The following is a 20,032-nucleotide window of genomic DNA, read 5'->3' on the forward strand; positions in this document are numbered from 1 at the left end:
ACATGGAATCAATTGTTTAACTTTCCACCTTTTATGAATTCGCCTTGAGTGCCACAAAGTAAAACAGTGCTGCCAGTATGACTATCTTTTTTGAAGGTATTCTAATATTTTTCTTCTGGATCAGGGCACACTTAGTGCCCTGTTCTGGATTATATTAGTGCCGGAAAAATGCTGAAGCAAGGCGAATCTAATAAGGTGACCTCACGAGAACAGCTGATTACAGAACTAACACGCGATAATGTCAAACTGCATATATAAAAAATATTCGCCGGAACTCCATATATAAAAAATAAGTGAATTCGCCTGTATTTATTTCAATTCGCCACAGCTGTCGCCTTGTGCTGAAGGTTGTGGTGACACCTCATTTTTCTAAAGGACGAGTACAAAACTGAAGGGAAAAATTATAGAAACTGTTCGATATTGAAATGATAAGGTTTACACGAGTCGTCTTTAAAAACGTTTTCTAAAATGACTCAACGAAAAAAAAAAAAAATCGACGAGTCTTTTATTAAACTTTTAGACAAAAGTATCTGTAAAAAAGTTTCGACTAGTTTTCTACAGAAAACTTTTATAGCTTTTAATTTTTTACGTTAAATGAAAATATATACACAAATTATTTTATTAAATGTAATATGCGTATATTTGCATACACTGGAAATAATGCTAGTGTATCACATTGCAGGCTTTTATTTCATTTATGCTATTGTTGCAAATAATTATTTCTTTAACAATCTAAAAAAGTCGACTTTTATCGACTATTCGGATTATTTTAGTTAATCGATTTTTTTTATAATAACGTAATCGATTTTTCGACTTTTCCTGAACAAAAAGTCGATGTCGACATTTGTAGCAAAATATCAGTTGTTCGAATAATCGAACAAGCGACTTATAGAACTCTAGTTGCCACTGTGTGAAATTAACGGTAATTTATGGGCGTTGTTACACATACAGTGTAATCAGTGGTTATCTTTTTATTTAAATATAAAAATTGTTTATTATTAATTATAAATAATTACTTAATAATAATTTTTGGAAACACATATACATATATAAATATATTGTGGTTATGTTATTATTAAATATAAAATTTTTTAGTAATTTTTCTTAGTAATAATTTGTATTAAAACATACCTTTATGAATAAATAAATTAAAATAAATATTGTGCATACATATTTACAATTTATATTAATATAAATATATTTCAAATATAAATGTTGGTTTATATTGACTGATTACTTGTTGCAAGAGCTGGTCAGCTTATACGTAAAATTTTTGACGTTTTATTGACAACTCAAAAAAAAAAACAAGGAATAGAAAAAATGATAGGAATTTTTAGAAAAATTATAACTTTTCTTGTATTGAGTTAATTAAAAAATAAACTTATAATAAAAACAATACAAATTAATTAAATACACAATATAGTAAAGTAGTTTTTGTATATGTAAACATACAAATGTAGTGATGTGAATTCCTCTAAATAAATTAATTGTGCAAGTTCAAAGACGAATGAAAATCTTTACCACGTACTACACAAAAACTAAATACGCCTTCAACAAAAGAATTGAGCTTAAAATCGAGTGTGTTCTGGGAGGGATGCTCATTTACAATATAAATATTTCTAATTATTATCCGTAGTGTTTTGTTTAGTAAATACATAAATTCATAACTAAGAAAAAAAGTGATTTTTGAAAACAAAACATGTCTCGGCCGGACTACGAACAAACCATTTTACATCACAGTTATTTGTTAGTACTACTAAGAGGTGTTGGACCATCCAAACCCAGAACATTACAAAAAGCTTTCGACAAGGTCAGGCGAGTGAACAATGTGAAAATAATTGGTATGTGTAAGACACTCGTCAGGATAATTTTGTGGGATATATTTTTATATTTTTTTTTAGATTCTAGTGGTCTAACAAGAGATATATGGATACGTTATATCCATGATCATCCAGTAGAGAATAATGATTGGGGTGATTTTCAAACTCATCGCCGTTTGCTGGGCCTGGTTACCATAGGTAAATTTGACAGCCAGCAGGAGTTAAATGAACTTTGCCGACAACACGAATCGCTGAAAGTTCGTTATGGCAGTACTTTATATGATTCGAGAGCCATATTTTTTGGTCCATCCCCCTTAGAAGACGACAAAGCAGCTTTAGCCACAATTACAAATAATTTAGATGATGTATCAGATGATTCTAAGCAATTGCATACAAATCAGAGCAGTGGCCCAAAACGTTTACAAGATGAATTTACGACACCGTCCAACTTTAAGGCTCAAGCATTCTTCTATAGGGAAAATGAAATGTGTGCCGATTTAGAAGGTCATATGACTGATTTTGTCAACGCTTTATTTTGGGTATTGGAATCGAGACGTTTGGAGCGTTCTAGGGAAAAAGTCGAGAAATGTTCACTTTTAACAGCCCCCTTTGAAAAACGAGATTTTGTTGGTTTAGATATGGAATCGAGGAATAATCGTAAGCGTGTTGTAGGCAGAGTAACAAAAAATCTGGCAGATCTTTCTTTACAAGCTGGTTTGCTAGAAGATGCCTTAAGTTTATACCACAGTGCCTGTGACACTTTAAGGTCAATTAACGATCTCTTGTGGGAAGGTGCTGCCGAAGAAGGTCTTTGTTCGGCGTCGGTGTGTTTACTTTATCCTCAACTGAGAGCCGATGAGATTTTACATCGGAATGCCTCCCTACAAGAGGGTTCTCCTCTGAAGGGTACTCCCGAAAAGTGGCGACAAAGTGAAATAACCAAGCGTTATAATGCCAGCGAAAAGTCTATACAAGAAAATCCCGAAAGCGGATCTGCATCACCTACTCACCCACAGCAACCATCACATTCGGCCTCAAATTCATCGGTTTCATCCATACTAACTACATCGACATTATCCCAAGCTTCTACCAACTCAACATCATCTTCGTCTTCCACCTCCACAATATCAGCAGCCAATCACCGTCCCGGTCAACATTCGGATTTGCCTGGCAATATCTTGAAGCCCGATGAAATTCTGATTTATTTCAAAAATGCCATAATAAATTATAGCAAATATCGTAATGCTGCTATAGTAGAGATAGAGGCAGCCTTTAAAGCAGCCCGCATATTTATAGAACAGAATCGTCCCTTGGATGTGGCCATGTGTTTGCAAAATATTTTATATATTAATCACTCAATGATCGAAGCAGATCGTATTAAAAGTTTTGAGGTGATGACTTCACTCTACCAACAAATCGGATATAGACGAAAAGCGGCCTTCTTTCAACGCCTAGCAGCTTTGAAACACGTTCACCAGAATTCTTCGAATCCTGATTGGTCGCAGACGTATCGCCTCATGTTGTCTAGTTTTCCCGGCTACATGCTGTCCCTAGATCCTTTGGAGGTGCTCGAAACCAATTCGGGTTGGCCCTGTTTACAAATTGATTTATTACAGTCTCTTATCACAGCAGCTAAACGTTTGGGTCATTCGACTTTAGCCACTAGACATATGACATTTCTATTGCAAACACAATGGCATAATATGACAGCCACGGAACAAAGTGAAATGGCTGTACAACTACAGGTTTTATATTAGTTTTTTTTTTTAAATTAATTTATTATATTACATATTTTTTATTTTTCAGAATTTAAGTGCCCAGTGTGAGGGCTCTCCTGTTCCTTTAGTGTTGGAAAATGGTACTATTATACCCCCAGCAAATCTAACGGACCTACCATTCTGTTTGGATATTGTGGTCAAGGATTTACCAGCTCATTTAAAACCTCAGCGCATAAAAATTGTCAAAGCTGACAGTGGTCCATTTTTGTTTACTCCACTGCAATTCAATTCTATTGATAGAAGAGATAAAAATAAAGATAAACACAAAATTTGTAAGTTTTGGATTTGGTATTTAAAATAATGTTTAACTTATATTTAATTTTTTAAAGCATTTTTTTGGGTACAAAACAATATAAGCGAAGTAACAGTGCGACTGCGAAATCCATTACCCTTCGAATTGACCGTGTGCGATATGCGTCTGCTAACCAATGGTATTGTTTTTAAATCTCTACCACAGACTATAGTATTACAACCACAAGTGCCAACATATGTAACCTTACATGGAACTCCAATAGAGGTGGGACAATTAGAGATTCAAGGTTATAGTACTCACACTTTGGGTGTAAAATCCAATTGTCGCATGAAACACATGAAGGAGAGACAATTTCCTCAGAATTTCTTGGTCGATGTAATACCAGCACTGCCAACTGTTACAGTTAAAACATCTTTACCCCAAACAGCCACTTTTAGTAGTATGACGGGGGCGGAGAGTGTGATAACAACAGCCAGCTTGACACTTTACAATGGGGAATCCTCTACGTGCATTATAACAATAACAAATGATAGTGAAATACCGGTGGAACATTTGGAAGTAAATATAACATCGAATATTGAACAGGACATACAAAAGAAAATATTTCAAATTAATGAAGATTTGCAGGTAATTTATAAAATATTTTTTAAATGTTAAAAATCTTTATAAATTTTTCTTTTCTTTTTAAAGTCTAAATTACCAATTGCTCCAAAATGCAGTAAAGATTTTGCGGTGGAGATTTTTGCTGAGGCGGATTTTATATGTCCCATAGTTAATCAACATGCAGTCTCTTCAATACATTCCACAAGTACACATCCCTACGATCATTCACAACATACCCTGCAATATTCCTCAAATTTATCAGCCTCCAGTCATGCAAGTTTGCCATCACGTGTTGGTTCCCCAAGTCAGCATTCATCATCTGCGCGTCGCAATGATACAGCATACAGCAGTTTTCGTTCTTCAACATCCACTTCAACTGCTCAGTATTCGTTGGCCGCTTTGAGTTTAACAACGGCTGACGCAAATTCATTGAGCAATCAGGCTCAACATGTAGAAGCTCAATTTCGTATAAAATATTCTGGCGGTGAAGCAATGCAAGAAGGATATTGCCGCCAGTGTTCCGTGTATTTTAAACTTGAACTCATACAAAGTGCTCAAATAACAAGTTGGGATGTTTTGCCGGCTGAAGTGTAAGTTAATGTGCAGGAGTAAACATTAAGTATTTTATACTCTTCACTATCAGCCCAATTATGAATAAAAAATTCCCCTGGAGTTTTTTTCCCATTGAATTTGAATAGGAAAAATGAGAAAAGAGAAAAAACTCCCGGGGAATTTTTATTCATAACTAGCAGACCCGACAGACGTTGTCCTGTCCAAATTAAAAAAAAGCTTTTGTTCGATTTGTGAGAAACGGTTTGAAATGTCTTGCAACAACAGCATACATGTAAATCAATGTACATATTTTGAGTTTTTATATAAGTAATACAATTTTGGTCTGAAATATGAGTGAACGCAGATCGAGCTCCTTTTCTTGATTAAACGCTTATTGGCCAAGTTATTACCGAATTTAGATATTTTGAGTTTCTATATACAAAATCGATTTTTGTTCAGAAATATGAGTGATCACAGATCGAGCTCCTTTTCTTGATTAAACGCTTATTGACCAAGTTATTAGCGAATTGAGATATTTTGAGTTTCTATATAAAAAATCGATTTTCGTTCAGAAATATCACAAATCGAGCTCCTTTTCTTGATTAAACGCTTATTGGCCAAGTTATTAGCTAATTTAGATATTTTGAGTTTTTATATGAAAAATCGAGTTTATGTTTAGAAATATGAGTGATCACAGATCGAGCTCCTTTTCTTGATTAAACGCTTAATGGCCAAGTTATTAGCGAATTTAGATATTTTGAGTTATATAAAAAATCGATTCTTGTTCAGAAATATGAGTGATCACAGATCGAGCTCCTTTCTTGAATTAGATTGGCCAAGTTATTAGCGAATTTAGATATTTTGAGTTTCAATATAAAAAATCGATTTTTGTTCAGAAATATGAGTGATCACAGATCGAGCTCCTTTTGTGGATTAAACGCTTATTGGCCAATTATTAATGATTTAAGATATTTTGAGTTTTTATATAAGTAATCGAATCGGTCCGGCCGTTCTCAACTGATGCAATTACCAACGAACGACATGTTATTTTTATTTATATATGTAGATTGGGCTGTATGAGTGGTAATGGTAAGGATATAGCGATTTCCAATCTGTCTGTAAAATCAACTTTCTGAAGCCCCCAAAACATAACATACAAATATGATTGATACATAAAATAACGCATTTTAACTTGTTTTATTGCAGGCCCTCACAATTTTATTTGGTGTTGGATATCACAAATTTAACTGCTCAAGAGATGACGCTCAATTATACAAATAATAAAAACATTTCAATGGAGGCTAAAGACAGTTGTCGAGTTCCCATACCGGTAGATCGGTGTTCTGTTGAACAAGTCTGGGCTGCTAGAGAAGCAGAAATGGCTGAAAATATGGAAAAAGGTTGGTACTAATTTTTAAATTAGTTAAATCAATTATGTAAATAAATTAATTACAGAACTCTGTTTTCGTACGGACATGGGCTCCTTTAATGATTCTGTAAGCCGTTTGTGTTCAAAACATATTGCGGAAAGAGTTAACATTAATTGGTCATTAACTGGCACTGACATACAGGGCATAGCTTCTTTGAAGGGCATTGTTCTGACACCAACTATGATTGATTTGTGCACGGTATCGCCTTTACAATGGAGTAAGTTATTATTCAAATTAAATAAATATTTCTTTTAATATCTTTTGGGCTTACTTTTTATAGATATCTTATTTAAAAGTCAACCTGTACAACCTCAATCTGAAGTAATTTGTACAGCAGGCCAAAGTTCCATACTCAGCATCACAGTTTGCAATCAATCGGTTCAACCTTTAAATAACTTAATACTCACCATAAAATTTTACCAGGACTATTTAAATGGCACAGAAAACTATAATTTAGAAACAAGAGTAGCTATTTCTGGCCCAAATAGGTAAGATTTTTAGCATCTCAAGCTTTTATATATAGAAATATATATTTAAAATATATAAATATTTTCCACACGTAGAGTTCGTATACCAATTTTACGAAAAGATGAAAAAGCCAATCATGAATGCACTGTGTTATTTTTTACACCTGGACGTTTTAAGACTAGCATACAATGCCATGCTAAACCACAAAATTTAGGTACGGCGGCTACACACAACTCTTTTCTCTCCCGGTCGTGTCCTGTGCCACAGCCAACTGAGAATAGCCTTCATATTACTCTAAACGATATAACAGTTGGTGCTCAAAGTTATCACGAACAGCAAGAACATGTATGGAAATTTATACCACCCATCGAGGTGACCGTTGTTGAACAACAATAAAGTGGTAGTGTGAATAATAATGAAATTATTATGATCTTAAAAAAATTTAAAACCTATTACTTTTAAGTATGTAAATAAGTATGTATTTCTATAATTCAATTATTTTTCTAGTTTAAATAATTTGATAGCCTTGTCTCTTGTATTTCCAATACGAATTTTAGGAATTTATTCAACTGAAGTTGCCAATTCTATAATTAATTTAAAATCTTTCAAATAAACGATGAGGGTATATTAAGTGATATTTTTTTATTTTAATAAAAGGAAAAGCGTGAAAGCCCAAAGCAATTGTTACTAAAAGCATAAACAAATAAATATAAAGAAACTATGTATTGTTGTATTAAGCAATTAAATATTTATATGCTTGTATAAATTATTATACAAATAAAATATAATAATATACATATAACCGTAAATACCATTTAGAAGTTTTATTAATTGTTATACCCTTCCCAAAGGGTATATATAAGTTTGTCATTCCGTTTGTCATTTCTACTTTTTTCATTTGCTACCTCGTGATTTTGTATCTACATATATAATCTGGATTACTAAGTCATTAACATGAATATCTTATGATACCTTTCCAACTATGTATATAACACCATAGTAATATCGGATCGTTATAGGTCTGTCTGTTGAAATCAACTTTTGAAGCCCCAAATAACTTTCAAACATGATTGATACATCAATATATCGGGTATAGCATTGGTTCGGTTGCTGTTAAAAATCGGCTCAAAAATTACTGAAAAATTACGAATACCCTGAATTTATTACTTATATCTCGATTACTAGTCATGTACATACATATATAATATTGAGAGGTATTTCAAAGACCTTTCAACGTTATTATTCACCAAAAATTTGTTTTGAACACAAACCGATTGATAGTAGAGTTTTTATTTATTTATTATACCTTCTTATGTACCAAAAAAAAACTCCTTTTTTCATTTAAACATTTCTGATATATGTAGTATAACATTTTATTCCGTTAATCATAAATAATTACATTAAAATTTACCAGATTCGAATAATTTTATAATTTTCATATTTAATTTTATTTCATAAACATTCCATTGTAGCATTAATAATACATAAATTCATACGTTCAAAGTACTAGATAATTGTACTTTAACGTATCCATTCCATCCATTAAAAATTTCCTTAATAATTAAAATACAAACAAAAACACATTGAATGAAGAAAAAATATTTAAATTCAATTTGGATTAGATTTGAATTAACAAAATATTTAATATTATATTATAAATTAATTCGATTATGAATTAATTCTATTCAAATAAAAATCTTTGAATGAAGCTAACGAATTACCCACTTAATAAACTGATTTAAAATATATCAAAAACTTATGAATTTGGGGGTAAGGTTTTTGGTAAAGATTTTATGGAATGAATTGTTGATATTTTTTAAAGCAATACCTAAAGATTGAAAAAAATAAAAACAATTCAAAATTAAGATTATAGCGAATTAATCCGAGACTTTCAAACTTACATTAGCGCGTATGACACTTGACACTTATTTCAGCATATCCCGAAAATAATTAACAACACTTTTATAAATTTGACTCTCAACGTCTAAAAAAAGTGCATCATAATCACAGTCAACTTCAATCTGAACCAATTTTTCTACCGTCTTTAAAGCGGGATATGATGTAATCCGTGGTTTTATCTTTAATGCATGGAACAGGTCCATAACTTGTGCTTGATCATTTGATCCATAGTTTTGACTTTCAATTATTTTCCATGCCGATTTTTTCAAATGACTGTGAAATTTTAGAAAATAATTATGACGATCGGCCAACAATATGCCTGGTGCTGTTTCACCCAAACCTGTGTCGGAAAGTTCACGATAAGTCTTGAACTTATGGTAACGTTCATATTCCACCTCATTTATTGTAGAATCCATTGGAGCCACTTGCATTTGATGCTCCAAAGGTTGAGTGTTCTTTAATGAAATTAAAATTTGTAATTATTAATAACATAATAAATCAACAACATAGGTACTAATAATTTAAACAGTTTCAAAATTCCGTCTTAATTGACTTTTCTTATCTTAAATAATAAATGATACCTAGTTCATTAAGTAATAAAGCATTATTTAAACTTTCAATTCATTCATTCAGCGTAATACAAAATCATTATAGATATAATAAGGTACAATTTATTAAAATTGTGAAGCAGACACTAATTTTTGAATTTATTTGGGCTATATTAAAATGTAAATATTAACAGCAAACAAATTATGAAAATACAAAGTGTTCAGATTTGTTCTCAAATGCATGAATGAACTCTTTTTATATTACTTGAATTTAAATAAATAAAATAAAGTTTATCAAATTAATATAATTACTACTTACATCTGCGATGACATTTAACATGGCCATGGCCGCAATTTGTTTTGCATCTTTTTTCTTCTCCGATACTCCATACCGTTTTATGGACGCCAAACTGCATACAGCCACGAATTCAGGAGTATCTGGCGTACCGCCTTGTTGTATAATTTCAAATATCGGCAAGGGATGTTCATGTTGTACACAATAATCTCGAAGTGTTACAATCATATCCGTTGCTGGTATTTCCATGTGCTCTACCTGTTGTATTTCATCGATGTCTGGACATTTCTTACGTAGTTTTTTTATTAAATTGTGTGCGGCTAAATGTTTTGCATCCCTTTTTGATCTTCCAGTACCATCTGCATCTATATCCATTATTTTGGCTCGGCATATAAATGCACCACCCTCTTCGGAATCAATGTAGTCGTAGACTGGTGGTGGGAGTTTATGTTTAGCACAGTACTCCTGTATGGCTGATACCGATGATTTGGGCAACATTACACTATCAATTTGATCTTTTGTAAATTCGTGATTCCCGTGTTTATATTTTGAGCTATTTGTTTAGTTCTGTTTACACTAAAAACAAGTCAGTACGACAAAAACAACAAGGAAAATTTATTTTTATCAAAGAGTTTTGTACTGTCAACCACGTCTGCCTGTTACTTTTTTGCATTTGATCAAGCCGAATTTATTATAAGGTGGTGTCAAGGCGAATTTATACAAGGTGGAGTCAGTCAAACAGCTGATAATTTTTTTTTCGCTTTTTGGTTCTAACAACTGTCAAAGCTTGTTTTTATATTTAAATATCTACATATTCTAAGCTTATTAACAAAATATTTATTGTTTACATAAATAAGTAAAGCCCTCACTATTCAATTATCTACACTATATTAAGTTTAAATACTTATTTCTTAAATTTTTCATTTTGGTTTTATGACATTTGTTAAGACCAATCGTTGTTTTTGTAGAACTGACACCACCTTCTATGAATTCGCCTTGGGTGGTGTCAAGGCGAATTTTTTTAAGGTGTTGTCAATTCTACAAGATTTACAAAAAACACATGCGATTTGTTTATGTTGTTTCAGCTGTCAAAGTCTGCCGCTTGTTGTATTTTTCGATGCAACAAACCACAGTGACGACTACAAGGCGAATTTATAAAAGGTGACCTCAGAACAAGGCGTATTTAACAAGGTGACAGCCAAGGCGAATTGAAATAAATACAGGCGAATTCACTTATTTTTTATATATAGAGTTTGACATACGGACGTACGGGCGAATATTTTTTATATATGTAGTTTGACATTTGTGCGTGCTATTTCTATAATCAGCTGTGCTGCCGATAGCACCTTATTAAATGCACCTTGCCTCAGAAGAACAGCTGTAAGGCGAATTTATATACCAGGTGGCAAAGCGAATCCAAGGCGAATTTATAGAAGGTGACGACAGAACTACAACAAATACAACATATACATAAACAACAGGTACTTTGTTTTTGTAAAAAGATAAGTGAACTGTCAAAGTTGCATGTGGTTGTTTTTGCTTTTGGGTTTGTTGTATTTTTCGCAACAACAAACACAAGTGTATTGACAGTTCAATACAACAAATCCAAAAGCCAAAACAACCACAAGCTTCTTTGACAGTTCATGTTGTATTTGTTGTAATTCTGTCGTCACCTTCTATAAATTCGCCTTGCCAGGTGGTGTCCAAGGCGAATTCATATAAGGTGGTGGTAGTTCTACATAAACAACAATTGGTCTTAACTAATGTCAAAAAACATAAATGAAAAATTAAACAAATATGTATTAAAACTAAATATAGTGTAGATATATAGAATAAACTCAGCCTTATTAAAGTCAAAACGACGACTTTACATATACATATATAAAAAGTGGAGCTTTCATAAAGTTGAAAAGTTAACTACTCAAAAATACAATAATTGAAAGTTCGAAATGTCGTCTTTTTAAAAATCGATTATCGGTAACGGTATTATAGCGTTATCGGTATTTTGACGGTAACGGCAGTTGATATTAAAGGGTATTTAAGGGGTAACGGTAGCTTAGTGGTAACAGTAGCCAACCTTGGTAATTGTAGATTATTTGGGCCATTTGCTATTGATCACATTGGATGGGTCTTATTTTGTACTTTAAGGTAGGATCACACGATTGCCGCAATGAACCAATTTAATACAAATTTTATTGTGCTGAATTGGGGCCCAATAAAGAAATTGTCCCAATCAAATTCTCTGCAGTCACATGATTGCTTCATTTTATATAAATTTGATTGTCGTAAATTGGCGCAAAGCGATTTAGTGGCAATAATTGTCGCATTTCAGTCACACGATTGTTCTAGTTTACGGCAACTCAGAGAAACAGCTGTTGTGCTAGATTTTAAATTTTGTTTTGTTTACATAAATGTAAAAACAATCTATTTTTGAAAAAATTATTTGTTAAATAAAAAAAGAAAATTGCGTCGGCCTTAATTATCATATAAAAAAATTAATAAAGAAATGTTAAAAGATGTATGTGGGTCAGAGAGTGGCTGACAAAAACAATATTTCATTTACAAAAATTAATATTGGCGCTAATTGTCTTCTTTGATTGCCGCACTAGAACACAATAAATATTGGTGTATTTTTAACTTTTTTATTGGTGCATGTTGCCTATCAAGCATTCACATGATTGCCGTACCAGGGTTGCATTTGATTGGGCCAAATAAGCACAATATTGTTGTGGTTTGACATATGAGCCAATAAGTTGTGAAATCACACGATTGACGTATAAAATAGACCAATAATTGGTGCATTGCGGCAATCGTGTGATCCTACCTTTAGTAGTTAAAACTAATTGATGTAAAATTAGAGGACAATCGATGAGTACTCGTGCCAGAAATCCATCAAAAGTTGTGAAATTGGGTAAAAAGTGGTACTTATTTTGTTTTCTATAAAGGTGCAGTACTAAGTATATCAAATGAAAAACGTTTCAAGAGCATTTCCGACGTGATTTTTCTTTTTTACCAAAGAAATTATTTGGTTTTAAGTATACTAAGGAGTATATGTATAAGATTCGGTTAATTTAAATAGGTAAATTATTTTAAAAATATTTTCTCACAGGTTAAAAAAAACCATCAGTATAAATGTACAAATAGATTTTATTTATCAAATACATAACTATAACTTTAGGTAAACGACTTAATAAACATCATAACCATACATGGGTCCCTCCATATAAGCTCTATGTTGGTCCGGTGAATTACGTCTAATACGACGTCCAATAGGTTCCAAGTCATTATAACATTTTGGAAATACTCTTTCAACTGCCTCAATAGCCTCCTTTCTTGTGACATTGCGAACAGCCAAAACAGATGCTAAAGCTTTTGATTTAACACAGTTCTGTAAAACAAAAATTTCATGTTAGAAAAGTATAATAAAAAAATTATAATTTGTTTTATTTTTTTACCTGATGAGTTTCTTTGATATCGAACAAAGATGCATCACCTTGCATCATGGCACTTAAGAAAGAGCAATGTGCTAAATTAGCTGCTCTAATTTCAGTGCAAGCCAAATGATCTATATTACGAAAATCCAAATCGTTATTGCAATAGTCGAACATGTGAATCATTTCATGTGTTAGAACACCTTGTACCATGCCTTCTTTTTTAGCCATATTCTGACAGACTACAATTTGATTGAGAACAGGATCGTAGCCTCCAGTTACAGAAGAATCACATACCTCACAAGAAATGTGTCTTCTCAAGTCTATTGGACAACCCGAACTTTTTAAAGCGCCCATCATTAATTTAACAAGAGGGCTATTTTTAACACACCAATAAACATTGCGCTCACATTTAATTTTATCCATATTCTCGTGACCTTCGAAGCCCATTAAAATCCTTGACCATTTTGGCTTGAATTCTTCACCACGACGTTCTGGATACAAGTCATAGCCCCACTCCTTTTTTGTTTTCTTTTCACTGGTTGTTTCTGAATTATTGCTTTCTGGCGGGACCTCGGGAGTGGATTTCTTGGAAGATGTATTACTTAGATCTAGCCCTGGTATTTCTTCCTGAGATTTAGCTTCTGCTTTAGTGAAAAATCCCATTTTAAGTCAAAATTATTAAATTTTTATATCGCTATACCAATTTTGTTTTCATTCGGCGAGTTAAATAATAGTATTTTTCATTTCCATATGTTTAACAGCTGTGGTATTATAAATCTTTTAATAGTTGGCAATGCTAACATAATAGTTGGCAATGCTTGTACAAGTTGTAGTGGCAACACCGCGGCTGACATCAGCGGCTGACGTCAGCCAAACCATTTTTTTTATATGAAGTTTTTACGATTTGAAATTGGGGGGTCTATCGCTGAAAAATCCCATAAGAATTACACAGGCATCAGCAAGTGAGCGGCTGATGTCAGCCAAATTGGCTGATGTCAGCCGGAACATGCTACCAATCTGGTAACATTTTATTATTTCTATTCTATTTTTTCTGCAAAATGCAGAAATGCAACTCTGTTTAGTTTTGAAAGCGCAAAAAATTAAACGCCATTATTAAAAAGAACACAAAGCCGAAAAACTGGACGTCTGAAAGATTTTATTTCATTAGACAAAAATTATAAATTTATTCGAATATTAAAAAACAATTTTGATTTGAACAAAATGTCTCAGTTCAATTTCTTTAACGAAATTAATAGTGCACTTACCATGGATGGGGAGATCACTCGTGGACCTGCTCCTCGGTGGCAAAAGAAATTGGAAGCATCCACCGCTAGTTTAAATGGCAGCATAAATGCTACACGTTCCGTACTTTCGGTCTCATATAACACCAGTTTTTCAGGTGTTAATCCACCCACAAAAACACCGGGCAAAAATGCTGAGGGCAAAACAAAGAAGACACCAACACCAAACAAAGGTTCTAAGACGCCAGGCGGAGGTGACAGATTTATACCCAATCGTGGAACTACAAATTTCGAATTAGGTCATTATTTGGTAAGTAGGAATGGACTAAATCTGAATATGCAATTGTTTATTAAGGATATTTCAGATAAAACAAGAACAGGACAAATCGGAAAATGACGAAGAGAATGAAAGCAATTCTAATAATGCCAACAAAATGACGCCAGCTAAGGCTGAAAGGCAAAAATTAATATCAGATTCTATGCAAGTAGCTGATGGTAAAACTACACGAATTCTATCGTATCAAAATAAGGCACCAGCGGCCCCAGAGTCTCATATTAATCCCTTGAAGGTAGTTTATTCCATTAAAACTCCGATATCGACTAAAAGTGGTTCACGTTATATACCCACTACATCCGACCGCATTTTGGATGCTCCGGACATTATTAATGATTATTGTAAGTATAAAAAAATTAATAAAAGTGAAATAAACTAAAATACTCCATATTTACACAATAGATCTAAACCTGTTGGATTGGAGCGCGGACAACATAGTAACAGTAGCTTTGGGAAATGCGGTTTATCTTTGGAATGCTGTTACCGGTAATATTGAACAATTAGTGGAATATGAGGAGGGTGATCACGCTTGTGCTTTAGCCTGGATTCAAGAGGGACAAATTTTAGCCATTGGTAATAATACTGGAGCTGTGGAACTATGGGACTGTTCTAAAATAAAACGCCTACGTGTTATGGATGGCCACTCGGCACGTGTGGGCTCTTTAGCTTGGAATTCATTTTTGGTATCATCTGGAAGTCGTGATGGCACTATTATACATCACGATGTCAGGGCCCGGGAACATAAAGTAGCTAATCTGGCTGGACATACCCAGGAAGTATGCGGTCTTAAGTGGTCTACTGACTTTAAATACCTTGCCAGTGGCGGCAATGATAACTTGGTAAATGTTTGGACGGCTGCTAGTGGTGGTGTTGGCACTGGCAATGATCCTTTACATGTTCTAAACCAACATCAAGCCGCTGTGCGAGCTTTAGCCTGGTGTCCTTGGCAGCCTAATGTTTTAGCATCCGGTGGCGGTACTGCTGATAGATGTATTAAGTTTTGGAATGTCAATAATGGATCATTAATAAATTCGGTTGATTCCAAGTCCCAGGTATGTGCTTTGTTATGGTCTCGCAACTTTAAGGAACTCATTTCGGCGCATGGTTTTGCTAACAACCAACTTACAATATGGAAATATCCATCGATGGTAAAACAAGCTGAACTGACCGGTCACACCTCAAGAGTTTTGCAAATGGCCTTGTCCCCAGATGGCAGTACAGTTATTAGTGCTGGTGCTGATGAAACTCTACGTTTGTGGAATTGTTTTGCACCTGATCCTCATACAACTAAAAAGTCCAGTTCAGTTACCAGTAAAGCTAAACAAAGTGTTTTTCGTCAGAGTATACGTTAATATGGCGATTAAGACTCTAGCAAATTTATTGTATTTTGTTTAAATATATTTTGAACATAAAAACAATTTTTTTTAAGAATTTTGCTTGTGTTCTTTTATAAGTTATATATCCCTTGATTTTTTTTCTATTTTATTATTTCTATTATAACATGTAACATTATGACAAAATGCCTTTTTGATAAGTTTGTTAATTATGTATGGCAATTGTATTTGAATTTATCTATGTACTATTAATAACTTGTAAGTTTTTAAATAAAATTTAATGATCAATGACAATTTTAGAATTCTTTTAAAAAAATAATGAAGCTTTAAAGGTAATAATTCTAAAATACGAAGTCATTTTAAATCAAATCCACAACATACATTGTGGTATGGTAAAATTTGTAATAAATAAGTAGAGCAACAGAAAACATGTGTGTTTTTTTATGAAGCACGGACTGATTGAAATCGGTCCATTATTTCATATAGGCCCCATAAAAATGATCTCCCGTATTATAACATTTTTCTCATAAATATCTGGGGGCTAGTTGAACACGATCGAATGTGCGAGATTTTTTTATTTTTGGGATTCTCTTATTCGATATCGAATAAAATATATTGAAAATTATAATGATTATGATCGATAACGATCGAGTTTTTACTCAAACGCTAATAAGCATTTCGATTAGTAGTGCGAAAATTTGCACCCTGAAAAAAAACTAAATAATATTCAAAAAGCCCACTTCCGCAAATCACTCATGAATAACAAATTATTGAAATTTTTGCATATGTACTCTTGTATGGTCGGTCAAGCCCGATCGCACATTTTAACAAAGTGATTTAAAATCACAAAAAAGGTGTAGGAAATCTGAATATAAAGCTGCTTGCCAATGCAACAAATTTAATTAATTTAAGATGAAAAATTTGTATGAGTTACATACATATTTATAATAGTTATTAAAATCACACCGAAAAATACTAAAATTTCAGATTTACAGAACAGACCCAAATCATATGTGATTTAAAAACGGTTACAAATTTTAAGAATATTGATCAAAAAATATTTAAATTAAACACATGTTTTTGTTACGTTCAGTTAACATATATTCGTCTAAACTTCTTTACAGATATTTTTTATTTGATATACATATATGTATGCATGTATGTGTTAATATATTTTTCTTTATTTGTATCTATATATAATATTTTTTACATGAATATTCTATAACATACTACATACTAGTAGACTATTAGTACATTAATACTTAATTTAAAGTGTTATTTACCAATATATAGGCCAATGTATTTTTATTTAAGGTATATGTATGTATCATCTATTTTAATGTAATTTTTCATTATTGTATACGATTTGTTTATTTAATGAATATGTATTGGTATTTGTTAACCTGTAATTACTATATGAGGATTATACATATATAGTATATGAATTTATGTGAATCTACATATGTACCTACATACATACATGAAATGAATTTCATCCGATTTTTTTGCATGATATTACAAATGTCTGAATATATGTTTAATACATACTATGTATATATATATAGTGCAATTATGTATGTTTGTTTATATATTTTACGAGTGTAGTGTTATGTATACATATATTTCACTCTCTTAAATTGTATGCAAGTATGTGTATATTTTTGATAATGTATAAAATATTAATAAATTATTGTATTCTCTCTGATGTATGTAAATATGTAAATTTTATTTTGTTGTAGGTGTTCTAATTTTATTGCATCTAGGAATCTAAGTTAGTTGATGATTTTTTTAGTATGTTATTGTTTTTTTTTAATAAGTAATTTAAAAAATATTTAATTTTGATCCCTGCTGATTTTAAAAAGAAAATTTGTTTATTTTAAAAATCGTATATAAAAGTTAACATATGAAAACACTGATGGAAAACATTTCGCTTGTAAATTAACATATTTAAAAAGAAGTAAGAGTCTTTTATTCGGGTGTACTGAATCTGGGTGCGTTCGTAAATGCAGTAATATTGCATCACTGCAGCAAACTAAAAGTTTAGCGCTCGAAAAAGCATATTTGCCATTATTGCTTGACGTCATACGTTTTTTAATGCTAATTGTTGGCAGTGATGCCGCAAAATTGTGCAACCAAACATCATTTAGTTATCTGTTGCCATAGTTTGCAGGTCGTGGCATCAGTGATGCACAAATTTACTGCATTTACGAACGCACCCCCTTATATACGCTTCACCAAAGTGAAGAATAATTTTTGGTAAACAAAATTCGAGTTAAATTTTTTTTTTTAGATTTTATCTAATTTTTGGTCTGAATTTCTTTATATATACGTCAGTGAAAAGTTCTCAGCCATTAGTGGGCATATTTAAATAGTAACAGAACCAGGACTACACGCGATATATTGATGTATCTACAATGTATGTAAGTTATTTTGCGGCTTCGGAAAGTTGATTTCAACAGACAGGCGAACATAGAAATATCGCTTCCGAAATCTATCTCAAATGAAAAATGTACAAATTAAGAAGGATATAAAAATTACATTGATGGAAAATATTTCGCTTTTAAATAAACTCATTTAAAAACAAGTAAGAGAGCTATATTCGGCTGTGCCAAATCTTATACACCCTTCACCAAATTATAATTCAAAATACAAATATTTTTAGGTAAACAAAATTTATTTTTTTTTTTCAAAAGTTGTTTTTTTTATTTTTTGGATTTTCCTTATATCTCATTTGTGGACCGATTTTGCTGATTTTAAATAGGAAACTTCTCGAAAGCATATCTGGGACTTCAAAAAATTGATTTCAACATACAGACGGACATGGCTTAATCGACTCCGCTATCTATAAGGATCCAGAATATATATACTTTATAGGGTCGGAAATTTTAATTTTTTAATTATGGGCTCTGTAACAGTACAGTACTGGATCTAATATTTGTGTCTCTAACCCCCATTTACATGAAGTCTAGTTAGCTGCTAACTAATAGTTATACTGTCGTTTAAAATTATTTTTGTATGAAAACTATCAGTATAACTATTAGTTTACACATAACCAGACATCGTGTTACTAGGGGTAAAACAAATTTTACTTTTTCTAATAATTTTTGGTCGAATAAATAGTATTTTTTTTCAAATTCTGAATATTTTGTCCAATAGTTTTTTTTACTTTTAAAATTTTTATTTCATTTATTTTTAATGCCTATAAATTGAAGAACAGTCAAATTCCAAAGGATATAAATAATATTAAAACCATTTTTTTCCATTCCGATTTAAAAATTTTAAAATAATTCTGAAGTTTTGCCACTGAAACGATTTATAAGGTAAGGTTAACATTTATTATGGCGGAAAACTCATTAACCAAAGCTGACAAATCTGAAAATTAACTGTGTAAAATAATCCAAAGTGGTGGGAGCATATATTCGACGAAACTCGTTTGGACATTTAAGATTATTGAAACCACCAAGATTTCATTAAATGGTGCGACATGGAAAATGTTTCTTTGTTTGGTGGTTCAGGTGATATGAATAAAAATGTATAAAAAAACACGCTGTCCGTTCTCTTCTTTTGGATGGTATTTCTATAACAAATTCAAAAAAATAACTTTTAATCGTTACAATATGGGGGTGATTCGTGCCTTTTTGAATGAAACACAGGTTTTAGGATAAAAAATTATTTTATTTTTCAATATAGTGGCACTTTGTCCAACGTTTCTCCAATTTTTTTTATACCTTCCAACGAATAAGATTTGTAGAGGTTAACAAAATAGGTATTTTTTGTGAGACGAAATCATGTTTTTTTTTGGAAACAAAATATAGTCACTCGGGCTTAAATCTTGAGAATAGGGAGAGAACAATTCGTAGCCTAATTCATAGAACTGCACATGTGAGCATTCATGCATTGTCCTGGTGAAAAATATATTTTTTTTGTTGCCCAACAAATGTTTGCTGATACAAAATTGTTAAAAAAAAAAATTCGAGTTAAAATATGTTTTCCCGATTTTAACACATTGTAGGTCCGAATATCTATGTTATATACGTCGTTGG

General features: G+C 32.1%; 4 protein-coding genes across 4 annotated transcripts; 2 read left to right on the forward strand and 2 right to left on the reverse strand.

Annotated features, from left to right (window-relative positions):
- Window positions 1–1,300: 1,300 nt before the first annotated feature.
- brun (trafficking protein particle complex subunit brun) lies at window positions 1,301–7,713 on the forward strand. Its single transcript, XM_065499607.1, has 9 exons — window positions 1,301–1,841; window positions 1,902–3,565; window positions 3,627–3,870; window positions 3,928–4,478; window positions 4,542–5,044; window positions 6,213–6,406; window positions 6,462–6,653; window positions 6,717–6,924; window positions 7,000–7,713. The coding sequence occupies exons 1-9, from the start codon at window positions 1,700–1,702 to the stop codon at window positions 7,298–7,300; spliced, it is 3,999 nt and encodes a 1,332-aa protein (XP_065355679.1). The 5' UTR covers window positions 1,301–1,699; the 3' UTR covers window positions 7,301–7,713.
- Window positions 7,714–8,325: 612 nt separating this feature from the next.
- On the reverse strand, window positions 8,326–10,303 carry r2d2. The gene is made up of 3 exons (XM_065499861.1): window positions 9,671–10,303; window positions 8,806–9,258; window positions 8,326–8,732 (listed from the first exon to the last, which is right to left on the reverse strand). Exons 1-2 carry the CDS (start codon window positions 10,142–10,144, stop codon window positions 8,830–8,832), a joined length of 903 nt encoding a protein of 300 aa, XP_065355933.1. The 5' UTR covers window positions 10,145–10,303; the 3' UTR covers window positions 8,326–8,732; window positions 8,806–8,829.
- A 2,472-nt stretch (window positions 10,304–12,775) lies between these two features.
- Window positions 12,776–13,822, reverse strand: LOC135950233 (mitochondrial inner membrane protease ATP23 homolog). Its single transcript, XM_065499765.1, has 2 exons — window positions 13,102–13,822; window positions 12,776–13,034 (listed from the first exon to the last, which is right to left on the reverse strand). The coding sequence occupies exons 1-2, from the start codon at window positions 13,741–13,743 to the stop codon at window positions 12,834–12,836; spliced, it is 843 nt and encodes a 280-aa protein (XP_065355837.1). The 5' UTR covers window positions 13,744–13,822; the 3' UTR covers window positions 12,776–12,833.
- A 426-nt stretch (window positions 13,823–14,248) lies between these two features.
- On the forward strand, window positions 14,249–16,283 carry LOC135951807 (cell division cycle protein 20 homolog). The gene is made up of 3 exons (XM_065501529.1): window positions 14,249–14,631; window positions 14,687–14,996; window positions 15,058–16,283. Exons 1-3 carry the CDS (start codon window positions 14,302–14,304, stop codon window positions 16,005–16,007), a joined length of 1,590 nt encoding a protein of 529 aa, XP_065357601.1. The 5' UTR covers window positions 14,249–14,301; the 3' UTR covers window positions 16,008–16,283.
- The last annotated feature ends 3,749 nt before the right edge of the window (window positions 16,284–20,032 follow it).

This window comes from Calliphora vicina, chromosome 2 (genome assembly GCF_958450345.1).
Source record: "Calliphora vicina chromosome 2, idCalVici1.1, whole genome shotgun sequence".
NCBI classification, from domain to species: Eukaryota; Metazoa; Arthropoda; class Insecta; order Diptera; family Calliphoridae; genus Calliphora; species Calliphora vicina.

Excerpts from the sequence above, each read along its gene's own strand:
- LOC135950233 (XM_065499765.1), bottom strand. The coding sequence starts at position 13,743 with ATGGGATTTTTCACTAAAGCAGAAGCTAAATCTCAGGAAGAAATACCA. Across the intron at positions 13,035-13,101 it reads ATATCAAAGAAACTCATCAG|AACTGTGTTAAATCAAAAGC; the intron begins GTAAAAAAATAA and ends TTTGTTTTACAG.
- r2d2 (XM_065499861.1), bottom strand. The coding sequence starts at position 10,144 with ATGTTGCCCAAATCATCGGTATCAGCCATACAGGAGTACTGTGCTAAA. Across the intron at positions 9,259-9,670 it reads TGTTAAATGTCATCGCAGAT|AACACTCAACCTTTGGAGCA; the intron begins GTAAGTAGTAAT and ends ATTTCATTAAAG.
- LOC135951807 (XM_065501529.1), top strand. The coding sequence starts at position 14,302 with ATGTCTCAGTTCAATTTCTTTAACGAAATTAATAGTGCACTTACCATG. Across the intron at positions 14,632-14,686 it reads TCGAATTAGGTCATTATTTG|ATAAAACAAGAACAGGACAA; the intron begins GTAAGTAGGAAT and ends AGGATATTTCAG. Across the intron at positions 14,997-15,057 it reads GGACATTATTAATGATTATT|ATCTAAACCTGTTGGATTGG; the intron begins GTAAGTATAAAA and ends TTTACACAATAG.
- brun (XM_065499607.1), top strand. The coding sequence starts at position 1,700 with ATGTCTCGGCCGGACTACGAACAAACCATTTTACATCACAGTTATTTG. Across the intron at positions 4,479-4,541 it reads AAATTAATGAAGATTTGCAG|TCTAAATTACCAATTGCTCC; the intron begins GTAATTTATAAA and ends TTCTTTTTAAAG. Across the intron at positions 6,925-6,999 it reads GCTATTTCTGGCCCAAATAG|AGTTCGTATACCAATTTTAC; the intron begins GTAAGATTTTTA and ends TTCCACACGTAG.